This window comes from Bufo gargarizans, chromosome 2 (genome assembly GCF_014858855.1).
Source record: "Bufo gargarizans isolate SCDJY-AF-19 chromosome 2, ASM1485885v1, whole genome shotgun sequence".
Taxonomy (NCBI): domain Eukaryota; kingdom Metazoa; phylum Chordata; class Amphibia; order Anura; family Bufonidae; genus Bufo; species Bufo gargarizans.
The window spans coordinates 603,913,251-603,935,736 of record NC_058081.1 but is presented as its reverse complement, the minus strand read 5'-3'; the positions used below and the strand labels follow the sequence as shown (position 1 = coordinate 603,935,736).

The window sequence follows — 22,486 nt, the reverse complement described above, 5'->3', positions numbered from 1 at the left end:
TGGGCGAAGATTCTTGCCTCTAGGCTTCAGGATGTTCTTCCTGACGTGGTCCATGAGGAGCAGGTGGGCTTTGTCCATGGCAGACAGGGGTCGGAAAACACGGTGCGGCTTCTTCATCTTGTGAATTGGGCAAAGAGTGCTTCAAAGCCTCTGGTTCTGGTAAGTACGGATGCGGAGAAGGCCTTCGACAGGGTCAGCTGGCACTTTATGTCGCGGACCCTGGCGAGGTTCGGCTTCCCAGACCAGTTTGTTACTGCTATCCATACCCTATATTCGGCCCCCTCTGCCATGGTCAAGGTCAATGGAGCACTGTCCCCACCATTTCGCATCACTAATGGGATGAGGCAGGGATGCCCCCTCTCCCCCGCACTATTCGTTTTAGTGATGGAGACCCTACTGTGTAAAATTAGAGATGATCCAGATATTATAGGCCTACGGGTTGGCTCTGGCTACCATGTTACTGCAGCATTTGCGGATGACCTTTTAGTTATGACCTCCAACCCTTCGGAGTCCTTGCCCAAATTGTTGAATATATTTGAGGATTTTGGATTCGTATCCAATTTTAAAATAAATTATGGGAAATCCATGGCTCTCAATATTTCCTGCCCCAAAACTGTGATTAATAACCTTAAACAACGTACCCCGTTTGCCTGGGCCTCCAGAGACATTACGTTCTTGGGGACGCGAGTCTCGGCTAATGTTCAGGACTTAGCCTCTCTCAACTTTGCTCCACTTTTGCAAGATGTGCGTAATCATTTACAAAACCTGAAGCTTCCATTTATATCTTGGGTTGGAAGGAAAAATTACCTTAAGACATTCATCCTCCCCAAATTTCTATATATGCTGCAATCCCTCCCTATTTGGTTGCCGAATTCGTATTTCACAGAGGTCCGCCGAGTGTTCACGCGCTTTCTATGGAATAGCAAATCTCCGCGCATTGCCTACCATATCCTGACAAGGGATAGAAGGTTTGGGGGTTTTGGGATGCCAGATGTAAAATTATATTATACTGCTGTCCAATTATGTAGATGTGTAACAGCCCTGTCTCGGCCATCTAGCTCACTATGTTCACGCCTTGAGTCTGCACTGATCTCCAATCAGGAATGGCTTACCTTGTGGGGTGTTCGGCCCTTCTCAGCCAATCACTGCGCCTCTTCTCCGTTTTTGAAGGGGATGCTGGTAGAATGGTCCAAGATGGTCCAATCCCACCTGTTCAACTTTCCAAACTCCTGTATGCCACTCAAATTTTTGCAATCCCATATCCACCCTTCCGTGTCAAGCCCCTCTGGGATTTGGTCCAAGCTCGCTGACCTCACTTTGCGGGATGTCCTTCTCCCAGATGGTAGTTTGAACTGGAATTTGATACTGAACCGCCCCAAAGTCAAAGCTGCTCCCTTCTTTCACCTGGCAGATTTTAAGAGAGATTCCGCTAAGTGTACTGGATCCTTTGCGGGGAGTGGTTCTTCTTCCTGGCTGGAGAAGAAAGTCTTAGCGATTAAGCCCCCCCTTAGGCAACTTTCTCTGATGTATAAAGAAATGCTCTCCATCTTGCCTCCGGAGCTCAGTTATATGACCTCCTGGGAAAAGGAGCTATCTCTGACCTTTACAGAACCAGAGAAAGCCTTTGTCTTAGCTCATTCGCATGGGTTCAACCGCTGTGTTAGAGTCCAGGAGAATTATTTTAAGTTACTCAGCAGGTGGTATAAGACGCCCGAATTCCTGCATAAATTGAACCCAGAAATTCCTGAAACCTGCTGGAGATGTGGCATAGAAACTGGATCCCTGTCTCACATTTGGTGGCTGTGTCACAAGATTCAGCCGTTCTGGAAGCAGGTGGAGTCCCTGATTAACACTATTTGTAAGACCAAGATTGTACTAAATGCTAAACTTGTTCTGGTATGGTGCCCTAACGATACCCTTACTCCTGCTAAGAATAACCTCCCGACAATGCTACTTACCGCAGCGAAGCTGCTTATCCCCTTTTTGTGGAAAAGTGATTCCCCACCGTCTCTCCACATGTGGTCAGATAAGGTTGACCAGATCTACCGTTTTGAGGAGTTGGCGCACTGGGAAAGTAACTCACGCTCTCGCTTCTTAACACTGTGGTCCCCATGGAAAGTCTATAGACACTTTGCTTGATAGAGCAGAAATGTATCACTTCCTGTTTCCCCTCCCTCCTCCCCTTCCTGACTTTCCCTCCTTTTCCCCCCCTCACCTTTTCTCTTGTGTTATGTTTTCATGATTTGTTCATTGACAATGATAGCATGTGATGCCCTCACTTGACATGTATGCTGGATGACTATTCTGTATTCCTTGCCATTGTATGGTCATGTGTGGGCCTCGGCCTTGATTTTCTTTCAATAAAAAGAAATATGGTTAAGAATAAAGCTACTATAATACTACCCACTATGTACAAGAATATATCTACTATAATACTGCTCCTATGTACAAGAATAAAGCTACTATAATACTACCCACTATGTACAAGATTATAACTACTATAATACAGCTCCTATGTACAAGAATATAACTACTATAATACTGTCCCCTATGTACAAGAATATAACTACTATAATACAGCTCTTATGTGCAAGAATATATCTACTATAATACTGCTCCTATGTACAAGAATATAGCTACTATACAGGTGAAACTCGAAAAATTTGAATATTGTGCAAAGTTCATTTATTTCAGTAATGCAACTTAAAATATGAAACTAACATATGAGACTCATTACATGCAAAGTGAGATATTTCAAGCCTTTATTTGTTATAATTTAGATGATTACAGCTTATGAAACCCCAAAGTCACAATCTCAGGTCCCCTTTGCTCAGGGAGTATGGATTAATTAGCTGACTAGAGTGTGACACTTTGAGCCTAGAATATTGAACCTTTTCACAATATTCTAATTTTAGGTTGCATTAATGCAATTCCTTTTAATTTGCATTACTGAAATAAATGGACTTTTTCACGATATTCAAATTTTTCGAGTTTCACCTGTAATGCTGAGCAATGTTATAATTGTTATATTCTTGTACATTGGAAGCAGTATTATAGTAGTTATATTCTTGTACATAGGAGACAGTATTATAGTAGTTATATTCTTGTATATAGAATATAACTTCTATAATATTGCTCAGAACAAAAAGACGACAACACAAGACAAAAAAGTATGAAATAAAAAAAGAAGAAAACAGAGGTACAAGCCCATGGGATCCGACCCTGACCCAAAGTACAAAAAATTAAAATCAGGCAGCACACTCACATGAAAAAAGTTGAAGTGTTTATTAAATGTCGCACTCCCAGCATGGGTGAATGACACTTCAACTTTTTTCATGTGAGTGTGCTGCCTGATTTTTATTTTTTGTACTATAATACTGCTCCTATGTACAAGAATATAACTAATGTAATTCTGCTCTTATGTACAAGAATATAATTACTATAATACTGCCCCTATGTACAAGAATATAACTACTATAATATTGCTCTCTATGTACAAGAATATAGCTACTATAATACTGCCCCTATGTACAAGAATATAACTACTATAATACTGCCTTCTATGTATAAGAATATAACTACTATAATACTGCCTTCTATGTATAAGAATATAACTACTATATTACTGCCTCCTATGTACAAGAATATAACTGCTATAATACTGCCTCCTATGTACAAGAATATAACTACTATAATACTGCCTCCTATGTACAAGAATATAACTACTATAATACTGCCTCCTATGTACAAGAATATAACTACTATAATACTGCCTCCTATGTACAAGAATATAACTACTATAATACTGCCTTCTATAATATTGCTCTCTATGTACAAGAATATAGCTACTATAATACTGCCCCTATGTACAAGAATATAACTACTATAATACTGCCTTCTATGTATAAGAATATAACTACTATAATACTGCCTTCTATGTATAAGAATATAACTACTATATTACTGCCTCCTATGTACAAGAATATAACTGCTATAATACTGCCTCCTATGTACAAGAATATAACTACTATAATACTGCCTCCTATGTACAAGAATATAACTACTATAATACTGCCTTCTATGTACAAGAAAATAACTACTATAATACTGCCCCCTATGTACTACTGTATATAAGTACTATAATACTGCCTCCTATGTAGAAGAATGCAACTACTATAATACTGCCCCCTATGTACTACTGTATATAAGTACTATAATAGTGCCCACTATGGAGAAAGTATGGATTTTACTAAATGGCTGTTTATTTAATTTTATTCTATGAAAAAGTTATATTTTCATATTTGCAGATTATGAAGTACATGGACGGGGAAGCTGACATTGCAGATGGTTTTAGGGGTCGGTTGGATTTCGTACATAAGATGCCGTCAAACAACATCTCGATTGCAATTAATAAGACTCAGGCCTCAGACTCCGGACAATATCGGTGTTATGTAAATGTGCGAAATGATCAGACTGTGGGCAGCAGTAACATCGGGGTGATTGATGTGTCCGTCCTGGGTGAGTGCAGGGATAGTCTGCATAAATGGAGTGTTAAAAATAATCTGTTATTTTCAGTGCGGGTGGTCAGGATATGAGTGATTGTGTGGAGGGAGGAACGATCTGCAGATATCGTTATCACCAGACAATGCAACAAGAAATGGATTATTACACATGGGGAATGGAGTACAGGAGGGGAGGGGGGGGGGGGGGGGGCACCAACACAATGATGGTATTTATAGAGTTTATTGTGTACTAGAAAAATGCAACTCCACCCAAAGCTAAAATGTACTTGCTCTAGATCCTCACACCTTGAAATGTACTGAACAGGACCCCAGTGAGCTGAGTCCTCTACTCTGCAGTAATGATTTTCTGAGTTATCGAGAAACCAGAACTATGGGCCGTGCCATTGTATTCCAACAGTTTGAAATGGAAAGTAGTTAAAGACACCTGCATTTTTGAAATACCATTACATTCATAACAGTACCAGCCTTAGCCAGTGCCCACATAACAGTACCAAGCACAGTCAGTGCCCACATAACACTGACAGCCACTATCAGTGCCCACATAACACTGACAGCCACTATCAGTGCCCACATAACACTACCAGTCACAGTCAGTGCCCACATAACACTGACAGCCACTATCAGTGCCCACATAACACTGACAGCCACTATCAGTGCCCACATAACACTACCAGTCACAGTCAGTGCCCACATAACACTGACAGCCACTATCAGTGCCCACATAACACTACTAGTCACTGTCTTTATAACACCACCAGTCACAGTCAGTGCGCACATAACATTATCTGCCAAAGTCAATGTCCACATACCAGTACCAGCCTCAGTTGGTGCCCCCATAACATTGCCAGCCACAATCAGTGAGCCCCTTAACGTAACCAGCCATTGTAAATGCCTTCATAATATTACCAGGCACATTAAATACCTCCATAACATTATCAGTCATAGTGCCCCCATAACATTACCATCCATAGTCAGTATCCCCATAATATTACCAGCAATATTTAGTGCCCACATAACATGACCAGTCACAGTCAGTGCCCTCATAACATTACCAGCCATAGACAGTACCCACATAAAATTAACAGCCAGAGTAAATGCCTCCATGACATTACCAGTCACAGTCAGTGGCCTTCTAACATTGCAAGCCACATTCAGTGCTCTCCTAACCTTACCAGCCACAGTCATTGCCTCTATAACATTACTAGTCATAGTCAGTGTCTCCATGACCATACCAGCTACAGTCAGTATCTCCATAACAATATCAGCCATTGCCCTCATATTATTATCAGTCAGCCAATGCATCCATAACATTACAGCTGTGTTTGCATCATATTACTAACCACAGTCAGTGCTTTACCTGCTGACCACAAAAAGTCCACTCATTAAAGGGCTTCTGTCACCCCACTAAACTCATTTTTTTTTTTTGTGCACTTATAATCCCTATCCTGCGATATTGCTATACATTATGTTATTAATAATTTTCGTTCAGTAGATTTGGCAAAAACTTACTTTTATGATATGCTAATTACCTGTCTACCAGCAAGTAGGGCGCCTACTTGCTGGTAGCAGCCGCAGAAAAACGCCCCCTCCTCCTGTTGATTGACAGGGCCAGTTGCAATCTCCTCCTCCGGCTGGCCCTGTCAGCATTTAAAAAAAATCGCTGGCCTGTGTTGATTCGGCGCAGGCGCTCTGAGATAAGGAGGCTCGCCTCCTCAGCACTCCCTCAGTGCGCCTGCGCCGATGGCGTCACCGAAAGAGAAGACGTCATCGGCGCAGGCGCACTGAGGGAGTGCTGAGGAGGCAAACCTCCTTATCTCAGAGCGCCTGCGCCGAATCAACACAGGCGCGCGATTTTTGAAATGCTGACAGGGCCAGCCGGAGGAGGAGATCGCGGCTGGCCCTGTCAATCAACAGGAGGAGGGGGCGGTTTTCTGCGGCTGCTACCAGCAAGTAGACGCTCTACTTGCTGGTAGACAGGTAATTAGCATATCATAAAAGTAAGTTTTTGCCAAATCTACTGAACGAAAATTATTAATAACATAATGTATAGCAATATCGAGGGATTATAAGTACACAAAAAATAAATAAAAATGAGTTTAGTGGGGTGACAGAAGCCCTTTAAGGTGCACATTCTTCTTATTTCTATAGAGAGATGGTAGATGACCAGATGCAGGAAACCTGATATTTTCTGGGGATATAACAAAGGATTTAATAGATAATGCTGTAGTTTATAAAGTTTGAAGAAACTAAAAAATTGTCCAGCTAAATATAGCAAAAACTTACTGCGCACAGTGCCACCTGATGAAAGTTTATTGGGCTTTACCTGCCATCTAGTGGTCATTAACAGTATTGCAGTCTTTGTTAGATTTTTTGTTTTGTCAATTTTATAGAAAAATTTGATGAATTACAAATATTAGCAATTCATTTTAGATATTTTTATGTCCAGTGCCTCCTTCAAAACCCACATGCCAATTACATGGAGATCCTTATATCGGTGCCAATGTTACCCTCAGCTGCAAGTCTTCATCTGGACATCCTGTGCCCACGTACTCCTGGATAAAGAAGGCAGCAATCAACATTGTTTACTTTCCGCCTGTTCACGGTAATTGTGTTTTTTTGTTTTCTTTTGTGCACATATGAAGAACATCCTCGCCATTTTCTACATGGAAATAGTAACTGGTACAAAGGAAAAAAATAATAATGGCCCCCTGCAGCTCTATGGGCACCAACACCACTTCTTCTTTTATACTTGAACTGTGTTTTACTGTGTAGAGGGGAAAATAGACAGCGGCACTCACCCGTGTGTTCACAAAGTCAGCAACTTTATTTTCCAAGTAACATCAGGCAGGGGGCGGACAATTCTAAAGCACGCATTGAACAGCGGTGGCCGTTTCGCTCTACATGCGCTTCTTCTGGCTGTGCGTCACACAGCTTGACGCACAGCCAGAAGAAGCGCATGTAGCGCGAAACGGCCGCCGCTGTTCAATGCGTGCTTTAAAATTGTCTGCCCCCTGCCTGATGTTACTTGGAAAATAAAGTTGCTGACTTTGTGAACACACGGGTGAGTGCCGCTGTCTATTTTCCCCACTACATCGTCTCTATTTACATCTCACCTGCAACGCTCAGCTGAGCACCTCCGATCATGTGTGTCCTTCCCAGCCACCTACAGCATTGATCCATGTGCGCTCAGCCGATGTAGTGGTGCCGCCCCCTACCTCTGTGGCTCTGTGGGGTGGTATAATGTGCCACAATATGGTATTGCTGGCCCTGCCTTCCATCAGTTTGGACCCGACTACAAAACGGGGCCACTTTTAGTATTTTTTCCAGGGCCACTTTAAGTTCCCAGGCCGCAGTTGACAGGATCTGGCATATCCAGACACAGCCAGACCCTATTGACTTTAAAAGGGCTATAAAACATGCCCCCCAATGCCTCATATAGCTTATACTTACCTCGCTCCACCGATGAACTCCGACAGGCTGCTTCTCTGCTGGAACAGTCTGCCAGATCAGGTAAAGGCCTCATGCACACGACCGTTGTGTGCATCCGTGGCCGTTGTGCCGTTTTCCGTTTTTTTTCGCGGACCCATTGACTTTCAATGGGTCTGTGGAAAAATCGGAAAATGCACCGTTTTGCAGCCGAGGCTGTGATCCGTGTATCCTGTCCGTCAAAAAAATAAGACCTGTCCTATTTTTTTGACGGACAACGGTTCACGGACCCATTCAAGTCAATGGGTCCGTGAAAGAACACGGATGCACACAAGATTGTCCGTGATCCGTGGCCGTAGGTTGCTTTCATACAGACGGATCCGAAGATCCGTCTGCATAAAAGCTTTTTCAGATCTAAGTTTTCACTTTGTGAAAACTCATATCCGACAGTATATTCTAACACAGAGGCGTTCCCATGGTGATGGGGACGCTTCTAGTTAGAATACACTACAAACTGTGTACAAGACTTCCCCCTGCTGCCTGGCAGCACCCGATCTCTTACAGGGGGCCGTGATCAGCACAATTAACCCCTTCAGGTGCGGCACCTGAAGGGGTTAATTGTACTATCATATCCCCCTGTAAGAGATCAGGGCTGCCAGGCAGCAGGGGGCAGACCCCCCCTCCCCATTTGAATATCATTGGTGGCCAGTGCGGCCTCCCCCCCCCCCTCCCTCTATTGTAATACTAGCTTGGTGGCCAGTGTGCGCCCCCATCGCCCCCCCCCTTCCTCCCTCTATTGTAATAAATCGTTGGTGGCACAGTGTGCGCCCCCCATCGGGCCCCCCTTCCTCCCTCTATTGTAATAAATCGTTGGTGGCACAGTGTGCGCCCCCCATCGGGCCCCCCCCTTCCTCCCTCTATTGTAATAAATCGTTGGTAGCACAGTGTGCGCCCCCCATCGGCCCCCCCTTCCTCCCTCTATTGTAATAAATCGTTGGTGGCACAGTGTGCTCCCCCCATCGGCCCCCCCTCCCTTTTTTAGCAGTAACAACATTGGTGGCCAGTGTGCGGCCTCCCATCCCCCCCCCCCATCATTGGTGGCAGCGGAGTTCCGATCGGAGTCCCAGTTTAATAGCTGGGGCTCCGATCGGTAACCATGGCAACCAGGACGCTACTGCAGTCCTGGTTGCCATGGTTACTTAGCAATAGTACAATAGTAGAAGATTCATAGTTACCTGCTTGCTGCTGCGATGTTCGTGTCCGGCCGGGAGCTCCACCTACTGGTAAGTGACAGGTCTGTGCGGCGCATTGCTAAATGAACTGTCACTTACCAGTAGGAGGAGCTCCCGGCCGGTCACAGACATCGCAGCAGCAAGCAGGTAAGTATGAATCGATCGGAACTCCGCTGCCACCAATGATCGGGGGGGGGGGGGGGGAGATGGGAGGCCGCACACTGGCCACCAATGTTGTTACTGCTATAGAGGGAGGGGGGCCGATGGGGGGCGCACACTGACCACCAACGATTTATTACAATAGAGGGAGGGAGGGGGGGGGGGCGATGGGGGGCGCACACTGTCAATGGGGACGGATCCGTTTGAAATGGCACCATATTGTGTTGTGTGATCCGTCCCCATTGACTTGCATTGTAATTCAGGACGGATCCGTTTGGCTCCGCACGGCCAGGCGGACACCAAAACGACTTTTTTTTTCATGTCCGTGGATCCTCCAAAAATCAAGGAAGACCCACGGACGAAAAAACGGTCACGGACCTACGGACCCCGTTTTTGCGGACCGTGAAAATAAACTGTCGTGTGCATGAGGCCAAATTCAGATGTAAAACCAGCTGTAACGCAGACAAAGAGGTTTTTCATACATTAAGCTTTTCGCACACTGTGCCACCAACGATATTCGAACTGGGGAGGGGGGGTCTGCCCCCTGCTGCCTGGCAGCCCTGATCTCTTACAGGGGAATATGATAGTACAATTAACCCCTTTAGGTGCCGCACCTGAAGGGGTTAATTGTGCTATCATATCCCCCTGTAAGAGATCGGGTGCTGCTAGGCAGCAGGGGGCAGTCTTGTACAAAGTTTGTAGTGTATTCTAACTAGAAGCGTCCCCATCACCATGGGAACGCTTCTGTGTTAGAATATACTGTCGGAAATGAGTTTTCACGAAGTGAAAACTTAGATCAGAAAAAGCTTTTATGCAGACGGATCTTCGGATCCGTCTGTATGAAAGCAACCTACGGACACGGATGCCAATCTTGTGTGCATCCGTGTTCTTTCACGGACCCATTGACTTAAATGGGTCCGTGAACCGTTGTCCGTCAAAAAAATAGGACAGGTCATATTTTTTTGACGGACAGGATACACGGATCACGGCCTCGGCTGCAAAACGGTGCATTTTCCGATTTTTCCACGGACCCATTGAAAGTCAATGGGTCCGCGAAAAAAAACTGAAAACGGGACAACGGCCACGGGTGCACACAACGGTCGTGTGCAGGGGGCCTTATAACCTGGCTGGATTATTTTTTCACTAACATTTGCTCCTGTTTCCAGGTGTTAATGTTAGGAAATTTTCCAGGGCTGGTGTCCCGGCCCCCGACACACCCACACTCTGTCCCTGTCACGCCCGACTGGCGGACACAACGTAAAACTGGCCGAGCAACCATATATTGTCACACGGCCCGTTAGAGAAGGGGACTTGCTACTATTTTACACCTAAAATAGTCGCAAGTCCCTTAGTAAATGTGCCTGGTTACTGCAGCTCAGTCCTATAAAGTGGCATACTGCCATAAATTGGCAGGTCAAGGTGCGGTGTCCGCTGTGGATTTTTTTTCTTTCTACATTTGTAAAATCTCATCTCGTGCACTTTGCTGCTAATGTATTATGCATTGGATTTTCTACATACAAATCAGAACAGAAAGGAACATATGCAGCATATACCCCACATGTGAACATACCCTAAGGCTGTATGCTGGCCTTGTCACGGTCCGCAATGCACGGGCACCGACCGTAGGGCAGCCGCAGGTGGATCGTGAGCCCATTCACTTGAATGGGGTCCGCGATCCGTCTGTTCTGCAGAAAGATAGTTCTATTTTTTTGCACAACGGAACCCCACGGAAGCACTCGTTAGTGAGCGGAAGCTTTAATAAAGCACCTGTTGCACTTTTCTGACAAAAAATTCGGTTAAAGTGGGTGACGCGGAGCATGACATTTTTTTTCTCACAATTGAAAAAATCGTACAATTTGGCGGAAATCTCATTCGGGATAGGGGCATATGAAGTTTTGCTATGGAGCCCCAGTATGTTCCTGACTGGGTAAGAACACCTTTGCTCACACACAGGGGCTGAAAACCCTGACATAGCTAGTCCTGCACTTAGCTGAGAACTAGATGCAATTGTTCCTAGTCTAGACAATGCTCTGTGAGCTAAATCCATCAGCAGCAGCTGCACAGCATGTGTCTGCTTTGATTTGCAAGTTCAGCGTTCGGTAATCTAAGAATCCCGTAATGGATTCCGTTACCACGGACCATGAGGGAATTCTATGACTGCATGCACCGTGGAAGCCTATATTGCTGGCCATAGACTTCTATTATGACTGAATGCAATACGGAATGCCTCTTATAGGCTTCCGTAGTGCATGCCATCATAGAATTCCGTTATGGTCCGTGGTAACGGAATCCATCACGGAATTCTTAGATTACCGAAAGCTGAACTTGCAAATCGCAAGTTCGCTCAACACTATTTATCATTGACCGACGGCATACACTGATCTGATGGTTACTAGGAGATGTTGAGGTTTAGGGTTTGGCGCAACTCCAAGTCGCAGAAAAGTCTAAAGACTATTTTAGAGCTGTGACTTGTTGGAGGCGAGTCGCTTGTGACTTCATTAACATCAATGGGGGTCATGGCCGTTTTTTGGGTAAAGAAAATGTTGCAAAACTTCTTTTTACGACTTTTTAACTGCTCGCGTGACAACATTTTATTACATGGGCGTTTTTATACTGTCATCACTTGGAAGTGATGGGGACATAGTGGAAGCCGGGACTTTGGCTTCCGCAAACTTACTATTTTTTACACCTGAAAACAGGTGGGGTCTGCGATCCGTCTGTTCCGCAAAAAGATAGAGCAAGTTCTATCTTTTTGCAGTGCGGAGGCACGGAACCCACGTAGTGCTTCCGTAGGGTTCCGTTCCGCACCGCATCTCCGCATTTGCAGACCCATTCAAGTGAATGGGTCCGCATCCGTGATGCAGAATGCACCCGGTGATGCCCTGTGTATTGCGGACCCGCTGTATGCGGCCAGCAATACGGCTACGGCCGCATGAATGAGCCCTAAAGGGAACATGTCCTTTTCCCGCACGGTGTACGTCGAAATAACAAAACGTAAAAGGCAGTTCCTGCCTTATCTTTGTCCTGCTTTCTAAAAAGCTAAATAAAAAGTGATCAAAAAGTCGTATGTAGCCAAAACAGAACCAATGATAATGGCAACTCGTCCCACAGAAAATACGTTCTGACACAGCTTCATCAAGTGAAGAAAAATATAAAGTACGGTTGTCAGAAAATGGTTGTACTTGTACCCCAGAGGCTGTGCAAAAGCACTTTAGCGCCTATAAACCAAACCATCAAAATCTCTGCTGCAAAAGCCAAGAGGTGGTCTTTCCCTTCTGAGCCCTGCAGTATACTCGAACATCAGTTTACATCCACACTTATGGCATTTCAGCCCCCAGTAGAACCCGTCTAACAATTTAAGGCCTAGTTCACACGAACGTATGGCTTTTATAGTTTTTTGCGGTCCGTTTTTCACGGATCCGTTGTTCCGTTGTGTTTCCGTTTCTGTTCCGTTTTTCCGTATGCCATGTACAGTATACAGTAATTACATAGAAAAAATTGGTCTGGGCATAACATTTTCAATAGATGGTTCAGAAAAAACAGAACGGAAACGGAAGACATACGGATGCATTTCCGTATGTTGTCAGTTTTTTTTTGTGGACCCGTTGACTTTAATGTAGCCACGACCCGTGATTTACGGCCAAATATAGGACAAGCTCTATCTTTCAACGGAACGGAAAAACTGAAATACGGAAACGGAATGCATACGGAACACATTCCGTTTTTTTTGCGGAACCATTGAAATGAATGGTTCCGTATACGGACCGTATACGGAACACAAAAAAACGGCCCGTACACTCGCAAAAAAAAAACGTTCGTGTGAACTAGGCCTAAGGCTACATGCACACATTCCGTATGGCATTCGTTTTTTGTTTTTTTTTGCGGATCCGTTTTTTTTGCGGATCCATTGTAACAATGCCTATCCTTACCCGCAAAACTGACAAAAATAGGACATGCGCTATAATTTTTTCTGTGGCTGCGGAATGGACATATGGATGCATTTTTTGCGGACCTATTGAAATGAATAGGTCCTCATCCAATCCGCAAAAAAAATTGAACGGACACGGAAGCTAAAAATACGTTCGTGTTAATGTAGCCGAAGGCTGGGTTTTTAATGTGAAAAATGGCTGTGTCCTGAAGGGGTTAAATAACAGTGGCTATACAAAATATCTAATTACATCTGATTGCAAAAGTATTCAGATCCCTGCGCTGGTTTGAGAACTGTAGAATATTTTTTGAGGGACATCTTCAACTGACAGCAAACAAAGATCTTGAAAATGCTGAGGGAGCGAAGCCCGATGTTAGGGAGCGTTATTTACATAAGGTAAAAATGTTAATTGTCTAGAATAATTCACTGCCCAACACATGTATTTCCTGAAATACTCTGTGCTGGTAAGAGGGCCCTGCTAATTCCACTATGTAATCCCCTGTGTGACTCCTTTGACTTGTCTCCACTCCCCTCCTTACATGATGACTCTGCTCCTGCCATATGCACCCTTGTTCTATAGGTAACTGACCGCCCCTATATCACTGCTGAAATGCTCTGTGCTGCTGTGAATGACTGTTATAATCATTTGCTTAACATGTAGTATTTATATTTGCAGATGCTGTGAAAGGGACCTTAACTTTGACCAATCTTACAGCAGACAACACCGGGATGTATGTGTGTACATCTCGAAACACCGCTGGGGTCTCTGAGTGTAGCATCACTATGGAGGTGAAGTCAGGTGAGTGTGGCTGTGAGGAGCCATTAATGCCCCTGATGAGTTGCGTGTCTGGTGAGGCGCTAATATTGACCATTACCGATACCCCGCAGTTTCCAGGACAGCGATAATCATTGGGGCGGTCGTGGGGTCGATTGCTGGACTCTGCTGCCTGGCGATCCTGGCGACGGTATTGATTTACCTGTACCGACGAGGGAAGAAAGCCGCACAGGATGAAATCGAGAATGACATCAAGTAAGAATATTCCTCTCCACAATTTCTGTCAAATGAAAGGGCATTTTCATCTGATCATGAAACTTATGACATGGTTTAAACATGTACCAGCTTTCCTAGTATCCCGAACAGCACATCTACCTGGTAATACAGCAGGATAAAGGCTACTTTCACACTAGCGTTCGGGGTTCCGCTTGTGAGATCCGTTTGAAGGCTCTCACAAGCGGCCCCGAACGCATCCATACGGCCCCAATGCATTCTGAATGGATGCGGATCCGCTCAGAATGCATCAGTATGGCTCCGTTTCACCTCCGTTCCGCTCAGCAGGCGAACACCCGAACGCAACTTGCAGCGTTTTCGTGTCCGCCTGGCCGTGCGGAGCCAAACTGATCCGTCCAGACTTACAATGCAAGTCAATGGGGACGGATCCATTTGACGCTGACACAATATGGTGCAATTGCAAACGGATCCGCCCCCATTGACTTTCAATGTAAAGTCAGGAGTCCCTATTAATATACCATCGGATCTGAGTTTTCTCCAATCCGATGGTATATTTTAACTTGAAGCGTCTCCATCACTGTTAATTGTGCGTATCTCAGCCCCCTGATCGGGTGCTGCCAGGTAGCAGGGGGCAGTCATGTACACAGTTCTTAGTATATTCTAACTTGAAGCGTCCCCATCACTATGGGAACGCCTCTGTGTTAGAATATACTGTCGGATTTGAGTTTTCACAATGTGAAAAAGATGTTATGCAGACGGATCCGTTCTGCACGGATACAAGCGTTTGCATTATAGGTGCAGATCCGTCTGTTCAGATACCAGACGGATCCGCACCGAACGCAAGTGTGAAAGTAGACTAAAGGATGGATTGCTAGAAAGCTAGGCAGGTCTGCTGTCTAAGATCCTGGGAAAGCTGGATAAGAGCCTCTCTAGAGATGGCAGCCAATCATTGTCATGTCACAAAGAGAACTCCTAAATGGGTGAACTGATTATTCATCTATTAGTAGGAAAACTGTGTGCCATCCAATGGCTGCCATTATGCCACCTTACAGGTGTTGTCACCCAGCTTTCCTAGAATCCTGAAGGCTAAATCTTCCAAGCTTATAGCCATAAATCCTCTGCTCTCACATTGCTGGATAATTAGGTCTCATACACACAAACATATTTTCTTTCCGTGTCCATTCCGGACCGTATATAGAACCATTCATTTAAATGGTTCCGCAAAAAAAAAAGTTACTCCGTGTGCATTCCATTTATGTTCATATTTCGATTCCACAAAAAAATAGAGGCCTCATTCACACGACCGTTGTTGTGGTCCACATCCGAGCCGCAGTTTTTGCAGCTTGGATGCGGACCTATTCACTTCAATAGGGCCGCAAAATTGCGGAACGCACATGGAAGCAGACTGCAAAACACATAACAGTCGTGTGCATGTAGCCTTAGGCCTCATGCACATGACAGTATTTTTTCACGGTCCGCAAAACGGGGTTCCGTGATCCGTTTTTGTTTCCGTGTGTCTTCCTTGATTTTTGGAAGATCAGCAGACATGAAGGAAAGTTAAAAAAAAATCGTTTCGGTGTCCGCCTGGCCGTGCGGAGCCAAACGGATCCGTCCTGACTTACAATGCAAGTCAATGGGGACGGATCCGTTTGACGTTGACACAATATGGTGCAATTGCAAACATTCTTTCAATGTAAAGTCAGGAGTCCCTATCGGAGTTTTCTCCAATCCGATGGTATATTTTAACTTGAAGCGTCCCCATCACCATGAGAACGCCTCTATGTTAGAATATACCATCGGATTTGAGTTAGATCGTGAAAACTCAGATCCGACAGTATATTCTAACACAGAGGCGTTCCCATGGTGATGGGGACGCTTCAAGTTAGAATATACTAAGAACTGTGTACATGACTGCCCCCTGCTATCTGGCAGCACCAGATCTCTTACAGGGGGCTGTGATCCGCACAATTAACTCCTTAGGTACCGCACCTGAGGGGTTAATTGTGCGTATTATAGCCCCCTGTGAGAGATCAGGTGCTGCCAGGCAGCAGGGGGCCAGACCCCCCTCCCTCCCCAGTTTTAAATTCATTGGTGGCCAGTGCGGCCCCCCTCCCTCCCTCCCCAGTATTACATTTATTGGTGGCCAGTGCGGCCCCATCACCATGGGAACGCCTCTGTGTTAGAATATACTGTTGGATCTGAGTTTTCACGATGTGAAAACTCAGATCTGAAAAAGCTGTTATGCAGACGGATCTGCAGATCCGTCTGTGCGAAAGTAGCCTACGGACACGGATAACGGACGCGGATGACAATCTTGTGTGCCTCCGTGTTTTTTCACGGACCCATTGACTTGAATGGGTCCGCGAACCGCTGTCCGTCAAAAAAATAGGACAGGTCTTATTTTTTTGACGGACAGGAAACACGGATCACGTACACGGATGACAAACGGTGCATTTTCCGAGTTTTCAACGGACCCATTGAAAGTCAATGGGTCCGTAGAAAATCACGGAAAACGGAACAACGGACACGGATGCACACAACGGTCGTGTGCATGAGGCCTTAGACTGATTTGCTGTTCAGGACTCTAGGAAAGCTGAGTGGCACCTTCTATAGGAACACTGCCTATAGTCACCCAGCTTTCCCACAAACAGATACAAATAACAGCCATGTTGTGGCATCACCTAAAGGTATTGTCACTATCCTGGTAGGGGTGGTGTTCCCCAGTCGGGGTCTAGAGAGGCACTTTCTTAAAGAAGTTGTCCAGGATTAAAAAAATATATATGGCTGCTTTCTTCCACAAACAGTGCCACACCTGTCGACAGGTTGTATGTGGTTTTGCAGCTCTGCCCCATTCACTTCAGTGGACCTGACCTGCAATACCAGTCACAACCTGTGTATGGGCATGGTGCTGTTTCTAAAAGAAAGAAGCCGTGATTTTCTAATTCTGGACAACCACTTTACATGCAGATATGAAGTTATTGAATAGTGGTGTTACATTCTCCCAGACTAATGCGTTGTATTATTTGCAGGGAGGATGCCCCAGCTCCAAAGACTCTCCCCTGGCCCAAGGGCAATGATTCCGGCCTGGCGTATAAAAATGGCACCTTATCCTCCCTGAGCAGCCACCAAGATCACAAGCCGTACCCACCCAAATCACCTTCTGACACCACGTCTGTTAACACCGCCACAGGGAGCAACCTCGGCTTCAGACCACCCTATGTCAATGGCAGAGTTACTACACCCACCCCCAGCATGTCCAGTCAGTCACTGCCCACCTACATGGCGCCATCCAATGGCAACTACTACAGCACAGCCATGCCAACAAACCGGGGCACCCTGCCAAAGACCAACGGCGTGGAGCCAGAGCTCCCCAGGAAGGAGATAAACATCCCATCTGGAGTCACTCCATCCAACCTGGTGCGGATGGGGGCTGTGCCAGTCATGGTGCCCGCTCAGAGTCAGGCAGGCTCTCTGGTGTAAACCATCTACATTGTTATACAGGACTGAATGTTTACAGGACTCTGCTGCCATCAGTTATGAAATGTTCGGAATCAACATCTGTCCACCATGTTATCTGCCAGCAAAATATACTCCATCACCATCTCATCCAGTCCGGAGGCGTGGGACATACTCCGGGTCACTGCCATATACCGTGTTGTTTTCCTATTGATGCCCCTTTCTTTTATAATATCTTCAGTATATCTTTGCCACCATCGTGGATTTTATAAAGTTTGGTCTCGAGAAGTAATTTTTTGATCACATCATTTTCTGATTTTGGGCTTTGAGTTTATGGCGTCATAATGCACTGGACAGCGCGGTGTAAATCGGAAATGAAGCTGATGACAGTCATGCCACTGGATACTGTCTTCTGGTTGCCTTGTTCTAATATTGCACATTATACAGAAGACCTGATCTTAAAGGAGCCCGTCCTGGACAGAGGGTCTCTTTAAAACATGGTCCAAATTTATTATTTTTCACAGATCGGTTAGAAAGAAGGTGATGATCATAATGGTCTCCACCACATCGTCCTTGGTGACCTTTCATATTACCAGAGGACAATACCTGGAGCCATGCAGGTCATGGAGATGTATAGTAATCCCCAGAGGTTGGTGGGACAATCAGTTGCAAGAACTTTGTACCTTTTTTGTGGGGAATAACAATATGGTGTATTTTGCTATAATGTGGGCTTTCTCATAAATTGTGCTATTATACATACCCATCATTTCTGCCACTTATGCTGCTGTTTTAATTTATTACACTAGGTGGTAGGGCCCCCATTTTATGTTGCTATGTGGCCCCATGAATTATAGTTACGCCCCTGCTTATAAAATTTAATGCCGAGCCCTCCTTTATACTGAAGTGTTCTGCATCTTTGGTTCTCCAGATGTTTCAAAAACAACAACTCTCAGCATTCCCTGACAGAACTGCTGGGCGTTGTAGTGTCACAAAAGCTGAAGAGTTCCAGGTCACATATTTCTGGGTTTTTGCCTATATCAGATTCACAGATAGAATTTACAGAGTAGAACATTGTCTGCAAGTCAACTCACCGGACAGCGGCCATCGTTTTCCTAATCTTTCATTATTGCTTCCATTTGATTCCTTACATAATAATTCATGATGGGGGAATGTAGTGCTTGGTGGTAAACTTAGAAGGTATCACACATGATGGGCCTAGATACAGCAGCTCAACATACAGTATCACACATGATGGGCCTAGATACAGCAGCTCAACATACAGTATCACACATGATGGGCCTAGATACAGCAGCTCAACAGACAGTATCACACATGATGGGCCTAGATACAGCAGCTCAACATACAGTATCACACATGATGGGCCTAGATACAGCAGCTCAACAGACAGTATCACACATGATGGGCCTAGATACAGTTGCTTAGCAGACAGTATCACACATGGTGGGCCTAGATACAGCAGCTCAGCAGACAGTATCACACATGATGGGCCTAGATACAGCAGCTCAACAGACAGTATCACACATGATGGGCCTAGATACAGCAGCTCAACAGACAGTATCACACATGATGGGCCTAGATATAGTTGCTTAGCAGACAGTATCACACATGATGGGCCTAGATACAGCAGCTCAACAGACAGTATCACACATGATGGGCCTAGATACAGCAGCTCAGCAGACAGTATCACACATGATGGGCCTAGATACAGAAGCTCAGCAGACAGTATCACACATGATGGGCATAGATACAGCAGCTCAGCAGACAGTATCACACATGATGGGCCTAGATACAGCAGCTTAGCATGCCGTATCACACATGATGGGCCTAGATACAGCAGCTCAGCAGACAGTATCACACATGATGGGCATAGATACAGCAGCTCAGCATACAGTATCACACATGATAGGCCTAGATATAGTTGCTTAGCAGACAGTATCACACATGATGGGCCTAGATACAGCAGCTCAGAAGACAGTATCACACATGATGGGCCTAGATACAGCAGCTCAGCATACAGTATCACACATGATAGGCCTAGATATAGTTGCTTAGCAGACAGTATCACACATGATGGGCCTAGATACAGCAGCATAGCATACAGTATCACACATGATGGGCCTAGATACAGCAGCTTAGCAGACAGTATCACACATGATAGGCCTAGATATAGTTGCTTAGCAGACAGTATCACACATGATGGGCCTAGATACAGCAGCATAGCATACAGTATCACACATGATGGGCCTAGATACAGCAGCTTAGCAGACAGTATCACACACAGTGAGCCTAGATACAGCAGCTTTGCAGACAGTATCACACATGATGGGTCTAGATACAGAAGCTCAGCAGACAGTATCACGTATGATCAGCTGAAATACACGGCCTAGCAGCACATAGTCCCTGGAGATTATTTTCTATAAAATTTCAGTAAAATGTAATGGTATGTGAACGAGACGTTGGTTTCCATGACAACAGAAAGTCTTGAATGAATTGCTGTTTTGGTAAGCCTTGAGGTAGCGTGCTGGCAGTTGGGGCCACATGCCGTATCTGTAGTGGGATAGGAGTCCTGATCAGCACCGGTGCAGGAATCGTTCTATTATACAGTGTGCACAATTTATAGCCCCATTGCAGGAAATCCATCTGCAGGCCAACAGGTAACAGTTTAAAGGGGAAGGATCACCTATTAGGAGAGTTGCTTTGTTATATTTCTGTCTTGCAAGTCTTTCTTACTGATGAAATGATGAGAACTGTATGTTATAAAATCACTACAACTACTTTATCACTTGCAATACCTATTTTCACCATGTTGATACAGGCAAATAAAGCCATAGACACCAATAAAACAGCGCCCCCCACCAAATTCAATCAGTTAAACTTTAAGAACATAAAGCCTTGCAGTGCTGCCCCGACCCCATGTTTTATTCGGTAAGATGACCTTCAGGACGCTTTTACTACTTAGGGGGCATTTGCTGTTTCTCTTTTATTACCAGACTGCGCAGTATTCGCTCACAGATCAGGATCTCGCCCAGCAGTGGCAGTGAACCGGTGATCACATGACCTGCGTCCTTATTTATGTTCTTTTGTTACTTTGTGTATTTTTATTATGAAATTGTACAGAACAGATATGAAACCAAAGCCGCCGAGAAAGCCGAATGAGCCGGCTGTTATTTTATATGATGTGTGATGTTATATGATGGTGCGGTGAGCGCTCTCAGTGATGCCAAGTTATTCCGCTGTAATATTTAAAATTAATTTTTCATTAAAGCTATTATAATTGTCTCCATTGTCACTGGTGTCTAAGTATATTCCAAGACTGGAAACCAGACTCCTGATTGGTGAGTCTGTCTGGTTCTGTACAGAGGTATATTCCCCACCCCCATATCACCACATAATCAGGCAGATTTGTTGCTCAGGAGCCATGGTACAACTCCCCACCACAAATCGTGCCCAACGTGGATGAGGGGCTCAGTTCCAGGTGCGTTATTGTGGCAGATTCCTACATTCCCAGTAATACATCCATTATCAATGGAAAGTGCAGTTTGTCAGATCATTCAGCAGATGGCAGAATATATTCAAAAGTATCTGTTGCATCTTAAAATTATTATCATTTATGCACTTATATAGCGCTGACATATTCTGCTGCGCTTTACAGACATTAGCATCGAGCTGTCCCCAAAGGGGCTCACAATCTAGGTATGAAATGACTGGAGATCCAGATAAATGTGACATTGTGACGGCCGGCAGTCATGTGTTATACAGGTCTTTCTAAAAAAATTAGCATATTGTGATAAAGTTCATTATTTTCTGTAATGTACTGATAAACATTAGACTTTCATATATTTTAGATTCATTACACACAACTGAAGTAGTTCAAGCCTTTTATTGTTTTAATATTGATAATTTTGGCATACAGCTCATGAAAACCCAAATTTCCTATCTCAAAAAATTAGCATATTTCATCCGACCAATAAATAAAGTGTTTTTAATACAAAAAAAGTCAACCTTCAAATAATTATGTTCAGTTATGCACTCAATACTTGGTCGGGAATCCTTTTGCAGAAATGACTGCTTCAATGTGGCGTGGCATGGAGGCAATCGGCCTGTGGCACTGCTGAGGCGTTATGGAGGCCCAGGATGCTTCGATAGCGGCCTTAGGGTCCATTCACACGTCCGTTGTTTCTTTCCTGATCTGTTCCGTTTTTTGCTGAACAGATCTGGACCAGATCTGGACCCATTCATTTTCAATGGGTCCTGAAAAAAAATCGGACATTGTGCTGTCCGTTTTTTTTCAGGACCCATTGAAAATGAATGGGTCCAGATCTGGTCCAGATCTGTTCAGCAAAAAACGGAACAGATCAGGAAACAAACAACGGACGTGTGAATGGACCCTTAAGCTCATCCAGAGTGTTGGGTCTTGCGTCTCTCAACTTTCTCTTCCCAATATCCCACAGATTCTCTATGGGGTTCAGGTCAGGAGAGTCGGCAGGCCAATTGAGCACAGTAATACCATGGTCAGTAAACCATTTACCAGTGGTTTTGGCACTGTGAGCAGGTGCCAGGTCGTGCTGAAAAATGAAATCTTCATCTCCATAAAGCTTTTCCGCAGATGGAAGCATGAAGTGCTCCAAAATCTCCTGATAGCTAGCTGCATTGACCCTGCCCTTGATAAAACACAGTGGACCAACACCAGCAGCTGACATGGCACCCCAGACCATCACTGACTGTGGGGACT

The 22,486-nt window shown here is 44.8% G+C and overlaps 1 protein-coding gene across 1 annotated transcript in view; it reads left to right on the top strand.

Moving 5' to 3' along the window:
* ESAM (endothelial cell adhesion molecule) overlaps window positions 1–19,055 on the top strand; it is a 106,529-nt gene extending 87,474 nt beyond the window's left edge. The window contains exons 3-7 of the mRNA XM_044281976.1: window positions 4,308–4,518; window positions 6,970–7,125; window positions 13,945–14,067; window positions 14,157–14,298; window positions 17,307–19,055. Of these exons, the coding sequence (XP_044137911.1) occupies window positions 4,308–4,518; window positions 6,970–7,125; window positions 13,945–14,067; window positions 14,157–14,298; window positions 17,307–17,757 (1,083 nt within the window). The 3' untranslated portion in view covers window positions 17,758–19,055. The remainder of the gene's footprint in view (window positions 1–4,307; window positions 4,519–6,969; window positions 7,126–13,944; window positions 14,068–14,156; window positions 14,299–17,306) is intronic.
* The last annotated feature ends 3,431 nt before the right edge of the window (window positions 19,056–22,486 follow it).